General features: G+C 35.8%; 1 protein-coding gene across 1 annotated transcript; it reads right to left on the bottom strand.

Annotated features, from left to right (window-relative positions):
- Positions 1-41: 41 nt before the first annotated feature.
- Positions 42-15,628, bottom strand: LOC123559680 (beta-mannosidase-like). Its single transcript, XM_053516813.1, has 18 exons — positions 15,324-15,628; positions 14,454-14,597; positions 13,379-13,527; positions 12,171-12,367; positions 11,379-11,446; positions 10,074-10,243; positions 9,519-9,690; positions 9,005-9,171; positions 8,677-8,814; positions 8,004-8,083; positions 6,916-7,109; positions 5,976-6,155; positions 5,626-5,723; positions 4,700-4,847; positions 4,250-4,445; positions 2,089-2,236; positions 1,241-1,426; positions 42-278 (listed from the first exon to the last, which is right to left on the bottom strand). The coding sequence occupies exons 1-18, from the start codon at positions 15,415-15,417 to the stop codon at positions 42-44; spliced, it is 2,766 nt and encodes a 921-aa protein (XP_053372788.1). The 5' UTR covers positions 15,418-15,628.
- Between the last annotated feature and the right edge of the window lie 4,308 nt (positions 15,629-19,936).

The raw sequence follows: 19,936 nt of genomic DNA, 5'->3' as shown, positions 1-19,936 counted from the left end.
CAGACGCTGCATAAAGAAAGCATCGCCTTTGGACTTATCCGTCAGTGGTAGATATCCATAAGAGATTTAACAGAAATAATATCTTTGAGCATATCCACATCTGTGCTTTCCCATGCATAAAACATGATGGTCTTCTCTGCTTGGAACATTAGAAATCCGTTATCTGAAAACCTTCCTTTTTTGCCGTAAGCTTCCAGCCAAACAAACGGAGCGATGGCGTCCGTTATAAGATGTATTTCAAAGGTGCCACTGTCTTCTGATTCCTTAATCTGGTTAACCTATAAAAATGAAGAAAAAAGTTTCCTTTATTTCACTGATAGAAAACCGCCGACAATTCCTTTGTTTATCGTATGTTATTCATGTGACCCTTTCATCTGTTGAACAACTGTAGATGACCAGCATGATTTCTATTTTTCTATTTGCTCATATGGGAGGAGGATATATATAAAAATAAGTTTATTTGTGTAAGAACATTCGAAAATGTCTTTATGGCCATTTTTTATAAGTCACAGTGAACCAAGTTTGTATCATGTTTTGAACTTTTGGTATCGCTTTAAATCTTCACACGAATAGGAACGGTGAATAATGGACCTGACATTAAAATGCCTTTGTTTGAAATGTGGCTGCCAAAATGTTTGTCAGGAGCATAAAGCATTAACATAAAACAATAAAACAAATACTATTCTTCGCAATTACTTTTTAGATCATATTCTAAGGTTTCAATATTTCATTAACAAAGTAGAAAGCATTATTCTTTTTTCTGTTTTGTTTACCCCTTTTTGCCCAGGTTTTATTATTTCATGTATAATATTGAAACTAGTGTTTCATCAATTATGCATATTCATTTAGGCAGATGATTGTTTTGTATAAAACTTTACATTTAAAGACTTATGGAACTTTAGGCCTAAGGCTATTTATACGTATTTGTTTTAAACAAAAAACATGATTTTTTCAGCGCAATGCACAGTAAATGTTTATGAGATCAGTAACTTATTAGTTAGACAATATCTCGAAATATCACAGTGTCACGCTATTGAGATACAAGATTTAGATATCGACAGTCAAAATCGCATGTAGAATATTTGTAATACTCTGAAGTCCTGTAATATATACATTTAAATATTGATATTTCAAAGAAGATCTCAGTATTTTGTATAAGGATCAAATCCATTTGTGATTTAAATGAGTAACTAACCAACGCCATGATGGCAATAAATGTATATGATCTACTCAAAAATACCTTGATATTTGGTACTTTTAAACCTTTCGATTTCTTAAATGTTGTCAAGGGATACCACGTGGAAAGTCCATTACTGAGGTCTCCGATATACAGAACAATGAAACAATATTCTGGTGCTCCACAACCGGCTTTCCGGACAATATTTGCCACAGATTCTTCGTAAACTTGTTCAGCAGGTTTATACAGCTGGAATGAAGTCGAAGTATTTCGAGTTATAATCTTGATTAGTTTGTAGCATAAAGCAGGCACTGTCAAATATAATGAATAACTGTTCACACTCCGCGACATACTAAAACTGGTTCGATAAAGATTAAGTTATTTTTAACTCGCATCCCAGATAAACTGAGACAAAAATCAATAAAATGGTAACAATACATGTATATAAATTAACCCTTAAAATGCTGGACACGATTGATTCTGTAGATGCGGCCAGCGCAGATCATAATCAGCCTGCAAATCCGTTCAATCTGATCATGATCCGCAATGTTCGCCATTCAGTCAGTATCTTTTTTGTATGTACCCCTTTTAACCATTAGCCTGTTGGTGGCAAGTAATTCTGCCTTTTGCGACCAGTGCAGACCAAGTTTAGCCTGCACATCCATGCAGTCTGAGCATGGTCTGCACTGGTCGCCATTCAGTCAGTATCTTTTTTGTAAGCACCCCTTTAAACAGTAAATGGTACTGTTCAGATTGAAAGATGGACACGGTCATTATAGAAATTTGGCAGGGTAAGGGTTAAGAGTAATTATTGCTAAGAATGGGACGTTATATAGAGTCGCTTGAGGAGCAAATTGTACATGTATTCAAACCGAATAGCAACGACTGTAACAGCGCAATATTACTAGTACCTCAAAAGCTATTTCTTCTGTATACTTTGGCTCCATGTTGTCCCAGGAGTATACACGCAGGTAAACAGTACCAGACAATAACAACAGTGCCTCATTACTTCCTTCTAAATTATCCTTTAGAAGATCTAACAGTATGTGCTTCCACGAACTGCAATTAATCAAAAATAAAGCACCATATTACAATTCCATTGTATATAACTCATACCCATTAACGGGGGTATATCCAGTTGGTTTTCCTGAGCTATTTTGTACAATAATATGAAAGTGGCTGAAACTTCTTCCACGTGCAACTGAAAAAAGGCTATTTCTTACGTAAAATTCTAATTGTGTTACCTTTTTACACAAAAAACGTTTAAAATTTATTTACTTTTCATCTTTTTAAGGTATAATTTGCTTATCTTTCACTAAATTATTTCATCATTAGATATTGATTTTAATGCAGAAAAATGCTTATTGGGCATAATTATATTTATCTTGTCTATATGTACAAGGCAGTCTGAAAGAAATCTATATCCTCCGTCGCCGTTATGGATAGTGAAAGGGTTGATGGTACTGGGTGAAAGCATTGACTTTGTTAAGTATATTTTATTGTCCATGTATGAGGCAATAAATGAATTTGAAAATACTTCAAGGGGTTTAGGAGATACAAAGATACACAGAGTTGTGACCTTGACCTTCAGCCAACATGCCTGACCCATAAGTTATGCACATCGTCTTGATGAGGTGATCATTTGACCCAAGTTTCATGAAAATCCTTCAAGGGGTTAAGAAGATACAGAGCTCAAACCTTTGACTTTGAGTTGTGACCTTGACCTTGAGTCGACACGGCTGACACATGAGTTCTGCACATCGTCTTGATGAGGTCATCATTTGACTTAAGTTTCTTGAAAATCCTTTAAGGGGTTTAGGCGATACAGAGCGGACACAAAATAGAAGGGTCAAACTCTTGTCTTGAGTTGTGGCCTTGACCATCAGCCGATTTGGCTGACTCATGTGTTCTGCACATCGTCTTGATGAGGAGATCATTGGACTAGAGTATCATGAAAATCCTTCAAGGGGTTTAGGAGATACAGTGCGGACACTAAATGGAAGGCTCAAATCTTTGACCTTGTGTTGTGGCCTTGACCTTGAGTCAACAAGGCTGACACACGAGTTTTGCACATCGTCTTGATGAGGTGATCACTTGACTCAAGTATCATGAAAATCTTCAAGGTGTTTAGGAGATACGGAGCGGACAGGAAATGGAAGACTCAAACATTTGACCTTGAGTTGTGACCTTGACCTTGAGCCGACATAACTGACTAATAAGTTCTGCACATTGTCTTGATAAGGTGATCATTTGACCCAAGTTTCATGTAAATCCTTTAAGGGGTTTAGGAAATACAGAGCGAACACAAAATAGAAGGCTCAAACCTTTGACCTTGTGTTGTGACCTTGACCTTGAGCCAACATGACTGACTAATGTGTTCTGCACATCGTCTTGATGAGGTCATCAGTTGACCCAAGTTTCATGAAAATTCTTTAAGGGGTTTAGGTGATACGGAGCGGACACAAAATGTTACGGACAGACGGAAGGACAAAAGACGGAAGGACGGACGGAGGCCATTCCTATAACCCCCATCACTCGTGTGGTGCAGTTATATCATATGTATATTGACTGTCTTTGTTATAAAAAAAACTTCATTTTTATAATCATTACATATCCATACAGTATTTATACCTATGCATTTGTTACTTTGTAGTGGAGCGGCGATTTATAAATTGAGTCAGGTAGACCTTTTTGCCGCCCCCGCCCCCTCCCCCTCCCCCCACATCCCTCCCCATCAAAAAAATTAATTCCATTTTTAAAACCTTCCATTAATATATATCATGTGAAGTTGTAGAACCCAAACCCCGTCACCACCCACATTTCAGAATTCTTAATTGACTGTGCTCTCTTAAGGACTTGTGTTCAAATGTAATGAAATTATTCGCTTCTTGGTAACTTCCTTAATATTTTACGGGATAAATTTCTTTGCCATTCCTCAACACAAACCCATTCGGAAGGGGATACCAATTCATCGAATTTGCTTGTTATTATTGATTTTCAACACAAGTAAAAGGTTTGTAGAAACAATGCAATTAATATATAGTATGCCTTGATATAGGTCCACTACTCAACCTTGAAAATGTGCCAAATTTGCTGTTTTTCTGTGAAAATGTTTTGCCATCCAGAAGATATGTGCGCTGAAACTTCGGTAGTTCATCAACAACAACGTACACTTGTAACTTGTCTCTGCTCACATACGGTGAAATTAAAACAGGTGAGAAGAAGTGGTATGCGTAGTAATGCAACATTTTCCATTTACCTCCGTATTCTAGAAGAAAGAGACAAACTTATGTATTAAAATCCTATGTATTTATATCAGGTACTATAACTTTAATACAAATTTGTTTTGTCCAAATATTGCGCGGTCTATATTTATGTTTAGACATCAATTTAAAACTGGCACTTAATACAAAATGCAATGACTATTCAATACGGATCGTTCAATTATCCTGAACATTTTGTGCCTTGATCTATTACAGTTATAGCTTATGTAAAACACGTTGTAATATTATTAAAATATACCGATAGAAGACCAAGAGGGAGCTTGCCAGATGTCGGCAAACATCCAGTACATTGCACCCATTGTCTTTCCCTCGCCGTATAAATTGACTTCACTTTGCCATCGCCGATAATGTTCCGTCTCCGTTCGCATAGCAATTGCTTGCACAATCTGGAAAAATGGAAAGTTAGGAAATCGCTAGCACAATTTGGAATAAGAAGCTGCGTTCAATAAACGCTTGATGCCCTCGGTGGCATCCTTGTCGATACAAAGCAACCTAAGTCCAAAACAAGGTCAAGTTCAAGGTCAAACTGAGGTCAGGTGATGTGTGAAGATGAGGAATGGTCACAGGTTACATCTGCATTAGTATCAAGTCATTCTAGTAAGGGGTATTGATGCTAGACGAAACGGTCCCATTTGGTTAACCAAGAGATGGCCCATATAAAGCAACTAAGTCCAAAATGAGGTCAAGGTTAAGGTCAAACTGAGGTCAGGTGATGTGTGAAGATGAGGAATGGTCACGGGTTACATCTGCATTAGTATCAAGTCATTCTAGTAAGGGGTATTGATGCTAGACAAAACGGTCACATTTGGTTAACCGGACGGACGAACGAACAAACAAACGGACGAACGAACGAACGAACAGATGGACAGGACAATCACTATATGCCTCCCGCATCAGTAGACGCCGGGGGCATAAAAATAGAAATGATCTTTTGTCAAGCTAGGAAATCAATTGCACAATCTGGAAAATTGAAATAATCCTTTGTCAAGCTAGGAAATCGCTTGCAAAATCTGGAAAAATGGAAATAATCAAGTCAGGAAATTGCGGTGCACAATCTGGAAATATTGAACTAATCTCGAGTCACATTAGGAATCATTCATATAGTATCACGAACATGCCGAATATAATGGTTTAGCCTAAAGTAAGTCATAGAAATACTTATACCTGTGTACAGTAGATTATATCCTCAAACCTTTGATGTGGAACACTGCTTTCCGGAGGTAACATATACATGGTTATAAGGTGCTGCATCTGAAGATTTCCTGAAAGTAGAGGAGATGACACTAAGAGTATAGTTTAATTTATTATCATTACTGGTTAACTGCACCTGAAAAATATGTTTATATTTTGTAATGTTTTCATTGATAGGATTATTGTTGTTTTCATTGCAAAGAATGACTACGGAAAACCAAGCTGTTCTGACAAAACTTAAAGAGTATGACAGAACTTAAAAGCATTCAATACACTTCCTTTTAACATCGCTCTATAGAAAGCAATAAGTACGAAAGACCTACCGCCAGCATGGTGTTGCCTGTAGTCATTTACGTCTGACTCGTAGAAAAGATCTCGTTTATCATACACTTCATCCAATGACTCTAAGCTAGGAAATGATTGGAGACCATATTCCGATGCCATTCTTGGTACTTTGTATGTCATATCGTCGAAGAAAGGTTGTGTGTATTGATAGTCGTGAACTGAAATTTAAAGAATTTTGAAAACATATGTAAACAATGCGACGTATGATTGTACAATATAAAAAAAATCTACAAAAAAGTGAAATGTCACCCATTCAGTGCATCATTGATATGGTTTCTTTCATATCGATTGTCGACTTGCTTTAAGCAATGAGATTTACCTCCTGTTGCGACCCGTCTGATTACTAGTAATATGATTATTATGATATTGACAATATATAACAGTCACATTATATCTTCATTATGAACACATTAAAATGTGCGAGACTTCGCACATTCAAGTCCATCATGGTCCAGTCCATCTTATTAATTTTATATAATTGTCTGTACTATATTTTGTCAATTACATTATATTCAATTAGTGTTTTCAAAGACAGGGGAGAAAAATTATAATCTAAAATGAATTTGTCACCAAAACAGTCTTAAAAATAACCAATGATATTATATGGATCTAAAAATGGTATATTCAGATAATTCTGAAAGTAGAGCAATGCATCAAAAATCTGAAAGGAGCACAAATAGCGTAACAATTTAATTCATTGCAGTACTGATGTACTTCCACCTTCCCCCAAGCTTAATGCTTTCCAGTTGTACGTAACTGACAGGACCAAATTGGTGAACTACATAAAAGTAACCGATGAAATACACAAAAATACTGTAAATTCTTGTACATGTGGCCACGTAATCAATTTCCATATTTCATGCATTCACAAAATAGTTCTAGAAAGGTAGTTTTATTTATTTACATCAATATACTCACTATCACCATACAATACGCCCCCTGGGTCTGTATTAGATATACCACCATCCATAACTGTACGTACGCCGTTACTGGGACTCGAAATCAAAAACGGTCTCGTTGGATCATCTTCTTTAGCAATGTCTTGAATTGTGTTTATGTAAAGCTTCACATAGTCTGACATTAATTTCTGATTTCTAAATACACCTGGCCACCTACAATAGATAAACAAAATGAAGATACTGAAATATCATATAGATTGTTTAGTCTTCTCTTGCGGCCGTGAAACTTCTCCCCATATTGTTCTCAGTGTTGCTATATTTTCTTATACGCTTGGATCATGGTATACATTCAACGTACATGTATCTGCTTAACAAAATTCAATATCCCCTTCAAATGTGTTGCACATTTCATTACCTCTTACAAACAAACAATTAAATTTACTCTACTGTTGATAGTTGCTTTCTGTAATTCCGAAGGACTTTTTCACAGCTTTCAGTAAAATATCGTCTACATACAGTACTTGATAGCCGTTAGTAAGCGCTTATCAGACGAGTAATTAGTTGTAAGGGTACAAATATACGACATGTACTGAAAAGGCAAGGACATCACAGGTCAATAGGTTCTTAGAAAGTAATTTTCAATAAAACGAACCAGTACATAGTTGTAAAAATACTGATATATAAAACATTCAATGGAAAATCAAGGATACAACAGGCCAATAAGCACTTAAAAAGTAGTATTATATACCCTTCTCAGATGCGCTCATTTGATTGAATGAGTGCACGAGCGGGTCCGCAAAAAGCGATATTGACCTGCTAAAGTGATAATGACTCTTGTGATATCACTTTTTCTTATATGTATGAAATATGGGCCAGTCAGTGGAATGCATTTGAGAAGAGCAATTATAGACTTATGTTTCGGTCAATATGTGTATTTTATGGACCTGTAAAAATGATATTGACCTCGGACGCAATATCATTTTAACAGGTCCGAATAAACACATATTGACCTTAACACAAGTCAATAACTGTGTATATCAACCAGCATCCACTGAAAGCTTATACGTTTTAGAAACTTTATATGTTCAAATGTCAAAAATTAATTACCAGCCTCCAGTGATGGCTACTTCGTTCTCATTATTTCCACTGTAGACGAATACCGATGGGTGATTTTTCAGTCGTATAATCTTTCAAAATAAAATGGGGCATGTATAAGAATTAATGTATTATCGTCTCAATCCCATCCGTAGTTTTACGCTTTATTTATTGTTATTTTGAAATGAGGATTCAGACAAAAGCCATAAGCTGCCGCTGGAGACACGAGAGGGGTTGCATATATAACTTAAAACAACAAAACTGAATCTGTCTTTGTTTTTTTTATTGGTAACGTTATAATGCTTCTTAAGGATCTTTTCTTTTAAAGTTGAATTTAATTTCAATGCCCAGTGTGTATTAAACATAGCTCGATTATCAATCAATTAATCTAGAGTGCAAACAAACAGAATATCAGTAGAAATGTAATAAAAGTTGTTGACGTTTTACTTTCCCGCAGAGCGCATAAATAATGTTCAAATTCCATTGGTTCACTTTTACTAACAGCATAAGATTTTACCCATCTTTACCTTAGAAAAAAAAAACGTTTTTAGGATCTACTAGCGTATGAGAGCAAATATGAAAATGCATGCTTATTATATTTTGTCAGACATAAAATATTCAATATGAAGGAACAGTTTTGAACATGAACTTCTGAATTTATAAGCGGAACATTTCATTTAGGTACCTGATAAGTAACTTCCTCTCTCACCGATGACAGGAACGCTTCATCTGCCGGGTACAATGCACATGCAAACATGAAATCTTGCCAGATTAAGATGCCATATTCATCCGCCAAATCATAAAAGTAGTCCGTTTCATAAATCTGAAATTAAAAATTGTTGAAATATTAACTACAAATTTTCAATGTCTTAAAGAAAATATAATTATAATTATAGTTGACCACATAATTTTTAAACTAGTATTTATACTGGATCACTTTAGAAATGTCCAATGTGCTAGTGTATACTGCCTTTGTATGTGTTCTGAATTAGTGCTGTGTTATTGATACTTACACCGCCACCCCATACTCGCAGACAGTTCATGTTTGCGTCAACTGCTGACTGTAAGTAGTTTTTGATTCTAGCTTTGGTTACTCGCTCCGGAAAGCTGTCTGCTGGTACCCAGTTTGAACCTTTTAGGAATATCGGATGGTCGTTGATGCGAAAATAAAATGAAAGTCCTGGAAATGGTAACAAATAATGCCTTTAAGAAATTGCTAGAAATTGCTTTAAACTACTTATACTAGTATGACATGTTTAGAGTCTGGTTTAAACATTACACACTAGCAGTAATGGTGTAGTAAAAGCTGTGATTACAAGGCTTTCAAAGCTCGGGTACAAAAATGTTCAATGGTTTAATTTCAGAGATCTACGTGAGCACTAATTTTTATTACTCAGACTATCTACACAAACGTCCTATTGTACGTGACTTTATCAGATACAGTTTGAATGAGTCTGGTCACGACAATTTGTAGATCAATTAGCGAGGCACTTACTTCAAATCTGAGGCATAAGCTAACATATATACCGTCACGTTCTCGAGCTGAAATTGGTTCCTGTACAAGCTTTACGGTTCTAAATCCGAATCTTACAGTCTTCTCTGATAGAACAATTCCAAGTTCGGTTTTCAGTGTGACAGTTAAATTGTACAAAGTCTGTGGACCATATCCTCTCGGCCACCAGGCAATGATTCCTGTTTTCTTAAAAGATGAAATAATACAAATATATGCCAATAATTCAAATATGCTATATTTGAAATTTGATGGCTCTCATACACAACTAACAAACAAGTTACCTAGGCAACTGAAATGTGTTTTGTCTATAGACGTTGTTTTTCTTGTCAATTAATCAAGAGAATTTTGTTTCATTGGAATGAATATACACATGCTTTTAACTTTGTTAGGATATATTGATTAACTGAAGGTGTTTATAACTGAGACTACAACATTTGATAAATGCCTTGAATGTATGATATATCAAAAACGGTTTCCCTAAATTTGCGCCAGACAGTATAATGAGCATACAAATTTCGCACATTAAAATCAACCATAGAAGTTAAGTAGCCCACATTTAACACTGTTACCTTTGGAATATCAAACTCTGCTGTCAATTTCTGAGAGTCACCTTTCAGTTTCACCTTTCTCACTACACTAACATCAGTATCTTCAAGTTTCAACTCTAAGATTCCTTTCCCGTCGATATTGTCACTATTTCGCGTAAATACATCCACATGTAATCTCCAAGCATCTTTGTCTGAAATGTTAAAAAAAACAAGAGCTGTCTCCATAGGATGACACATGCCCCCGATGGCACTTTGAATGAACAGTTATGGCCGATGTTAGAGTTTAGGACCTTTGACCTACAGAGCTGAGTCTAGCGCGACATGTCGTCTTACTGCGCCACACATTCATGCGTAATTATTTTAAAATCCATGCATGAATGACAAAGATATGGACTGGACACGCCCATCAATGCACTATCATGACAAATGACCATTAACATCTAAGTGTGACCTTGACCTTTAAGCTACGGACCTGGGTCTTGCGCGCGACACGTCGTCTACTGTGGTACACATTCATGCCAAGTTATTTGAAAATCCATCCATCGATGACAAAGATATGGACCGGACACGCCCATCAATGCACTATCCTTTAACGTCTAAGTGTGACCTTGACCTTTGAGCTACGGTCCTGGGTCTTACGCGCGACACGTCGTCTTACTGTGGTGCACATTCATGCCAAGTTATTTGAAAATCCATCCATCGATGACAAAGATATGGACCGGACACGCCCATCAATGCACTATCCTTTAACGTCTAAGTGTGACCTTGACCTTTGAGCTACGGACCTGGGTCTTGCGCGCGACACGTCGTCTTACTGTGGTACACATTCATGCCAAGTTATTTGAAAATCCATCCATCGATGACAAAGATATGGACCGGACACGAAAATTGCGGACAGACCGACAGACTGACAGACTGACAGACGGTTCAAAAACTATATGCCTCCCTTCGGGGGCATAAAAACGTTTATAATCAAAGTTCGTCCAGTCTTGTTCTAACTCTAGGAATATTAACAAACTTTGGAAACTAACGTATAATATCTGAAAGTAATCTCGAATGTGAGGACAATTTAGATCACACTGTAAAGATGAACATACCTTAGTAGCCACTTATATTAATAAGCGGTTACTTGCGTTGGGAGCCAGTCAGCTAACCACCTAGTAGATGTACATGATTGCCTGCATGTAAAATCGGAACCGACATTCACATAATTAAACTCAAAATATAAATGCGATACTGGTTGTTGTGTAACTCATGCTTTGGTATTTCAATTAATAGCTAGCTAATATTTATTTCAGATATCACGTTCAAAACATTATCACCTACCTTGTGAAGTTTCCGTAGTTATGTCTGTGATCAGTGTCCAACCTATGGCTTGTAAATAAATATTCTTCCTGCAGAATGAAAAAAAAAAGACAAATAACTTGAGCACCTGAACAGAATCATCGATCTCCATAAGCCAGCTAGATGGCTTCCTCACGTGAAAGAACTCTACACGGCAAGCGAGATTTCGCACCCACAGCGATAAGGGGAAAGCGACTTGAAGTCGGCGACCTTAACTGCTCGGCGGCCACGGAGGTCCCTAAAACGATATGTTAATCTAATTGAAATGGTATAGTCTAAAACGCAAGAATCATTTGAACATTCTAATCAAGCAAACTGTCTAATTAAATATGTGATGATTTTAGTAAAAATAATGCCATCAATTGCAGAAATGGAAGAAATAGAATTTGTCAAGCGGCTATATCCCTCTAACAATTGACTAAATTCTAAAATCAATTTTAACATTCATTAGAATTTGGGATTCACACACTGTCCTACATTGTTTTCAGATCTTCATATACGAATTATGGGCTTATTATCTTAATATCAGATTCCTATGAGAATGAAAGCTGATCCCCAGTCCCATCTGAAAAAAGCCCCGCGGTAAAGAAAGCTGATCCCCAGTCCCATCTAAAAAAAGCCCCGCGGTAAAGAAATGTGATCTCCAGTCCCAAAGGAAAAACCTATCATATTCCCTGGAAGAAGAAAGCTTGTTCCGGTATCAAATGAAAAAATATTACCAGAATCTTATTGTTAAGATGCCTGGTTACATGTTTCCACTAAAGAAAAGCTTACCAGATTCCCATGGTGACGAATGCTGGTCCCCAGTCCCAGCTAAAAGCACACTGCATTTTTCTCACCATGTTTCTGTGACATTCACCATGGAAATAATATGGCGGGCAGTCAGGTGGAATATTGTACTCAGTAGACCCTGCTCTCTCCAGTCCATAACTTACAGGTGATGTGAAGTCTACAGTAATAGTATTCATTTCCTGCAGTCAGTATAAAACTTATCTTGTTTAATTTAGCAGAAGTAAATCAGGACACCCGACATATGTCAAACATGCTATTTTCTAATTTTCGAAATATAACAAGAGTTCGCACCATATTTTAGATCTTTCTCAGTTTCTACAATACATTGAAGGCTATTTAAAAGCATTATATCGACCCAAACATTCCATGTTACAGATTGGATGACTGGTTTTACATGAACTTTCCAGTTAGCGGGTCATTTACATTTACTCAGATCCCCCACCCCACAACATCGCTTTATAAATCACGGATTCATCTCTAACATTTATAGTTGATATGCGTCTTTCCTGGTTAAGCTGGTAAATACCAGTTTCCAAAAATCTTGTGACGATAAGGCGATTGTTTACAATTGATTTAAATCATCCCTATTAACGCTACACATAGGAAGATCGAGTACTTAAGTTATATTGCGCTTGTTTACATACGTCACGTCGTCATGTGAAAAACTTGCTTACATGCCAGAATTGCAAAAAGAGCTTAGGTGGTCTCATTGCAGCCTTTAGTTGACGGTGTTGTCATTTCAAAGATCAAAGTATTCAACATTTAATTAAATAAATTAGCGTGAAAGGAAGAAAACTAAATACATGTACAAAACTGTAAATATAAGAAATTAAGTGATAAACTGAAATGTATGTGGAGACCTTATCCCTGGAAGCTGTCAGGATTTTGCAAGAGGTCGCATTGCAAAAGGTGTCCTACGCATTATACCACATTGCATGCCAAAGACGGAATATTTACTTTTTAATTACCAGACGTATATTACTCTTAGACTAATAATTCAGTACTCTGTCGAAATAAAACCAACGTATAATAAATTGTTTTTGGTATTTTAAGTTTCAGTTGCCATCTGATTGTTTTATTTATACATAATATTACACGCCATTTAGAGTTAACAAAAAGAGAGAGAGGCATATATTGAATATGATATCTGATTTAATATCAAAGATCTATCTAGCAATAGATATGCTGACCTTGAGAGCTGGTTTGATATCAAAGATATATCTAACAAACATATTGTCAGATTTTCCAACCACTTTGTCATTGATGGTCACTGTCGCTATCGTGTCCAGTCCCTCACAAAACAAGAGGATTTTGTCCATTTGTAAAACATCACTCGGTACTGTTAAACACAAAAAAATTAGAAAGTGAACATTCATACATAAAAAAACCCAAAACACTCTGTCCCAATGAGATTCAACATTTGAATTTCAGCTAGAGGAGAAAACGTCTGACAATCATAACGAATGACAATAGTAGAACCCATCTGACATACGCTCCACTCCAGTTCTATATATAAATGACATTAGCAAACTAGATATACGTAGTATTTGTGAACTCAATAGATGTATCATGAAAAACTGGGGAAAAATTGGAGAGCTCCGTTTTTCTTTGTTCCTTAAAGTAAATTTCTTGATTTAGGATAAGTTATTTCTCGGAGAATACTTAAACTAAATCTAAAACTAAATCAGAGCTCGACGTTTATGTTCGAGATTGAAACGCTACGATGTTTTATCTGTTTACTATTGTTTTCTTTTACCTGTTCTATTATTTGTAGAACACAGAGTGCCAGAAAAATAATTTGTCGCTGGTTTAAGGTATGAATCTCTGTATTGCAGTATCTCGACAGAGCTTCGTTTCCGCTTATACAATTACCCTAGTGCCGAGTATGATTCTTCTAATAGTACAACAAGTGCAATATTATTCTATTTTTATAATCTTAAGCCGAGTGCGAACACGACAATATTGGCATCCGATCGCCTGACCGACGAACAAACCGAGTGCAGCAGACACTACGATATACTAACCTCTACTCACAAGACGGTCCTCCGTCAAACCATTACCCGGGTGCAAAAATCACCCAACAATTACCGGCACTCACAATTTTTCCTCTTTGCTTTAACTAAACCGATCGCTAATAGTGGCTATAATCTCATCGTGTTCAAAGTTCGAATGGTTATTGATCGTATTCATTATAAGTCCAACATTTTGTTATGGTTTTATACCTAAGCAAGGAAAGAAATATCGCAGTGTATTCCAAAGTTTTACCTTCAAACGTTCTATTGTATTGCCAGTCTCCTCTCCCGACCCACTGATAAACTTCGTCATTCTTACGGTAGTATGGGTCATTCAGTATCCCAGCCTCCATAAGGGTCGTATGAACCCCTCCCGGAACATTTGCAGGTATACCATCTGCACAAAACCAACAGCATCTAAATTATTTGATCAGTATTCTGTTCAAGCTATACAACGACATCCTTGATATCGTTGAAGTTCTTTCGGCATCGAATTATTTCTATCCAAATGTCAAAACTATCATGTTTTAGAACCCTAGTTTATAGAAAATGTCTACTTTACTAATTTCAGGTCTGCCAATTTTCAGTTTATACTCAAATGATAAATATACCTAAGGTTGTTAGGTTTGCATTTTACCTTTTTCATGAAGGTAATTTCTTGCAAATAATGTAGAAATAACCGAACGTGAGATGTATTTTAATATTGTTAAAAGAACTTTAAAGAAAATTGAGCATGTTCAAACAGAGTGTACCAGGTATATTTTCATGAGGAATCTAAAGCCAAAACTAAGACTTAAAGAGTCAACACTTTAAATTTAATATCTAACTTTACTATTGCATTGAATATCACGGATTTGACATCTCAACGTTACATTTATGTCTTTTCACAAAATTATACCAGTTAAAGCTTTATTTGACAAAATGTTTTATATAACAGAATTTTGAGTTCTCAAATTCGAACATCAGATTGATTGATTTTACGTTCAGTCTTAAAAATTGACCAGTCACAAGGTTGCTTTCATAACCTAGGACCTGCATGAGATAATGATGAACGGAACATCAACTTAAATTTGTTCCACCCCAAACAACATATCACAATAATGTTTAAAACAAACACAATTACCCATTGTGGAATTAAGAAGTGTCCATTTTCCATTCAGAGTAATATATTCACTGTATGAAAGAGAGAAAAACATCAAAAGCAATAGATGCAACATATTCCAGAGCTTGTCGTAAACTGGGATTAGATCAAACGCAACAGCTGAGATGTGTAAGACTTAATAAACATAACCAATCGGTTGTTTGCTTACAATACAGAATAGAATAATCTTACTTGAAACTTGTATACCATAATGTGCTAAATGTTATTTTTTAGTAGTAATCATTTACAAGTGCACGTGTACAGTTGATTTTGATTGTCTTGTTTTCTGAAGAGTAGACCTTTACCCTGCCCAATTTCTAGACAAGAATGGTCCATCATTCTTTTTGGGCAGCACGACTTATTATTCAAAGGGGTGTTCACTGAATGCATGCCATGACCGAACGTGCAGTCTGGTCTTGGTCTGCACTGGTCGCAACGACAGAATCATTTGCCGCCTGTAGTCTAAAGGTTAATGTGATTCTATTTTGTTGTCTTTCACCCAATACAAGACTAGCTTTCATCCACTACATAGAAACAGTGCATTGAGCAGAAACGCTATATCCGATCTATGCTAATCACGTTAAAAGAACATGACAAGAATACCATGAAGTAATTGCGGGGTCAACCTGCAAAACAAACTTAAAGATATTGGTTGAAAAGAATGAAGCATTTTGCAAGTTACAAGTAAAAACAAACAAGGAAAGAAGCATGTAGAAACAAAGAGTTTAAATGCAGAAGAAATTTGTAATCATTATATGATTTTTATTCATACGTATATATCGATTGTTTAAATGATGATATTGAGAATAACTTGCTATTATCAATTATACCCGGTAATACATTAATTCCGAGCAATTTGCTAGTTCATTTACGTAAGATTAAATTACCAAGTTGAGAATTTGGCTGTTTAATCTCAGAAACGTTTATTACAACATGTATATACCGACTCATTAATGCCGCGATCATGTTCGTCTTTTTAAAATATGTATGTAAATTGCATGTTTTAAGAAAGTATTAAAGTATTAGCAATAACTACAGAAACATCAGTCTCATCAGTACTTGTTCAAAGATACACGCCTTCGAATTCAATTTGTTATGTTTTCACTGTGTGTGTAAAGGTTGCTGAAATGTCAAAAAATTCGTGTGTGTGAATGCTGCATCATGTATTAACTGAAGTCATTGCAAAGTGCATTAAGCAATGTGAGCCTTTGTTCACCTTTACTATTAATGATAAGTTTAAATCTAGTCATGATAGTAGTGTATCTATTTTTATTTACTGACAATACTGTGTCGATGCCGTATCCTACAGACGGGCTTAACCAAAAAAATGTATAGATGATTAAATTCTCTTAATAGTAATATATCTGTAGTTTACACTAGGTACCTTGACAATTGTTATAGGAGTTACCGGTATACAGCAAAACGTAGCATTTTATGACATTTCATGGTTGGATAGACTGGCATCAGTCGTTAGAGTCATTAAATGGAAATCACTTGGCCATATATCAATCCTCTCTGATAGCACTTTCTGAAAAAATTACAATATCTCTTGCCCCTGTCTAAGATAAGCCACAGCAAAGGAGGTAGGGGACAGCAAGAGAACTGGCCCGTTGACATTTAAAAAAAAAATGTAGAATGTGAAATGTTTAATCTCAACAGACTGTGTAGATCTACTGGTAGGATGAACACTACCTTTGCGATGGTGTCCCTATCTGCCATACGTCTGGAACAGGTGTAACATTAAATATTGACCCCGCTGAAAATTGATCCCATTGATCAAAGTTTAATGTTGAAATGTTGTCGGGGTTAATTCTCAACTTTGAAAAGGATTTTTAACGAGGTCGGTCAGTATTTAATGTTACACCGGCCCTGCTGTGATATATTTGCGACCTCGACCAAACATTCCCGCGAGCTTCTGCAGACGTTAATACACACTGAAAACGTATATAACTTTGAACGTTTATTTTATAGATGAAAAGAGCGCTATAAAAATCTGGTAAATAATAATAATGATAATAATAACCCCTATATTATTTCTTAAATAAACGCGTTTACCTCTCCATATAAAATGTATAGTGAATGTAAATATAAATGCATGGTCAATACAATACGATACAATACAATACAATACAATACAAATTTAAAGTCGGTGCATAATATATAAACAGGAAAACATTATGTACAGCTATTTACCGACATATATAACAAAACAAATCACATGCAAATCAACATATATGTTTTTGATTTAACGTCGCACCGACACATGATAGGTCATATGGCGAATTTCCAGCTTTAATGGTGGAGGAAGACCACAGGTGCCCCTCCGTGCATTATTTCTCCACGTGCGGGCACCTGGGTAGAACAACCGACCTTCCGTAAGCCAGCTGGATGGCTTCCTCACATGAAGAATTCAACGCCCCGAGTGAGGCTCGAACCCACATCGATGAGGGGCAAGTGATTTGAAGTCAGCGACCTTAACCACTCGGCCACAAAGGCCCCTTCAAATCAACATATGAGTTATTACACATATATATGTATTAATCATAAAATGGGCATATACCTTAAATAAATAGATACATATTAAGATCTGTGAGAATTGCGCTGATCTTGACTAAGGACCAGGGCCTAAATACTTCTCTAAAGAGTAACAACATAAAACCTGCTAGGAGAAAAAGACACAAACTGTGTGTATTTAAGATTTAAAAAAAATCAACTATTACCTCAAATCAGATTTGAGATAAAATGATTAGCACTACTCTCCCATAAATCTGGCTACTCGATTATTCGTAGAAACCGTAACAGACAAAACAGGCGGCGTGTGCGCTTAATACAAGAGAACTTTGCTTTCAACTCCAGAGCTGATTTACACACAGATGATGCAGAATTTTAGTTTATTGAACTTTTATTACCAAGGAATAAACCAATCTACATTGGGACAATTTATAGACTACCAAATCAAACTGATTTTATTGATAAACTTGAAAATGTACTAAAACTGTTAGGATCAGATTGTGTAACAATCATCTTAGGTGACACAAATATATGTACTTCTCAGAAAAAGTAACTCTCTTTTCAAACACAAGAAAGGTGTATTGAAACTGTTTGACCTTGATCAAATAATCACTGAACCAACCAGAACCGGTCTCACATGTTTTAGTATCATTGACCATAGATTATGTAAAAAAAAAAATAAAAGATTTCTCAGTCTGGTGTAATACCAGTTGGTCTTACCGATTACTCACTTATTTTATTGCACTAGAAAAATGGCAGAAGTTAGAAGTTTTTCTCAAAATACTTTAAAAGTAAGGTCTTTGAAAAACTCCAGTAAAGATCTCCTATTACAGAAGTTACTTCTAGCAGACTGGAATTCTTGTTTTTCATCAGACAATATAAAGTCCGCATGGAAATCTTTCATGAATACATTTTTAAATATTTTAGATATCGTAGCACCTGTTAACCTGTTAAAGAAGTTCGTTTAAAATCGAAGTCTAAACCCTGGCTAAATGCAAAATTCTAGAAAATATCAAGGTACGGGATAGTTTCCTGCATAGTTTTAGAAAACATGGTAATAGGGATGACTATAAACATTTTTAAAATACAGAAATACTGTGCAACGAAATATAAGGCGGCGGCAAAATCTGAATAGTTTTTAAATAAAACAAAAGAGAACAAATTTGATCCTAGAAACTATGGCAGAGCCTGAAAACTCTTGGTTATAATAAACAGTAAGAAAGACTGTCAAAATGTTGTTCTTTCAATAGACAGTGAAATTCGTCATGATTCTTTGAAAGTTTGCAGTCATTTTAATATTATTTTACTAATATTGCTTCAGATTTTGTTAAAAAAAAACTACCGAACGCAAAGCACAAATTCAATGTTGAATCTGAGTTTTTGTCAAAGGTCTATAAAGAAAAGCACTCTGATAACAGGGAACTTCAGTTGAAATATCTTTCCGAAGATTTTTTCTTAATCAGTTGCGTTCTTTGAATGCGAGTAAAAATACAGGATTAGATGGCATGCCTGCAAGGTTTTTAAGAGATGGCACTGATGTTTTGAAATTTCCATTCACTTTTACTGTAAACATGTCTATCTCTGAAGGAGTTGTTCCTTCTGATTAAACAAGCTAGAGTCAAACCTTTACACAAAAAAGGCAGTACATTGTACGTAGGTAATTATAGACCAATCAGTATCTTAAGTAATTGTCTCAAACGTTTTAGGAAGGGCTGTCTATACTCAATTGGAGTCTCTTTTTTTTTTGACAAAGCACAATATTATTTATGATTACCAGTCTAGATTTAGAAAGTCTTATTCTACAGATAGTTGTTTGATTCATCTGTTCGATACTATTAAGTGGAATATTTCAATCATTATACAGATATGATAATGTTACACCTTCAGAAAGCTTTCGATACAGTTAATCATGATATCTTGTTCAGAAAATTAGAACTGATGGGGGTAAGGTCAATTCCATGGTTTAAGGCCTGTCTATCAGGTAGAAGTCAGGTCGTTAGTCTAGGAAAGTCTATGTCAAATGCTAACCAGGTTACTTGTGGCGTGCCTCGGGGCAACCTATTAGGGCCCCTCCTGTTTCTCTG

This window comes from Mercenaria mercenaria, chromosome 10 (genome assembly GCF_021730395.1).
Source record: "Mercenaria mercenaria strain notata chromosome 10, MADL_Memer_1, whole genome shotgun sequence".
Classification (NCBI taxonomy): domain Eukaryota; kingdom Metazoa; phylum Mollusca; class Bivalvia; order Venerida; family Veneridae; genus Mercenaria; species Mercenaria mercenaria.
This window is presented reverse-complemented; position numbering and strand designations above follow the sequence as displayed.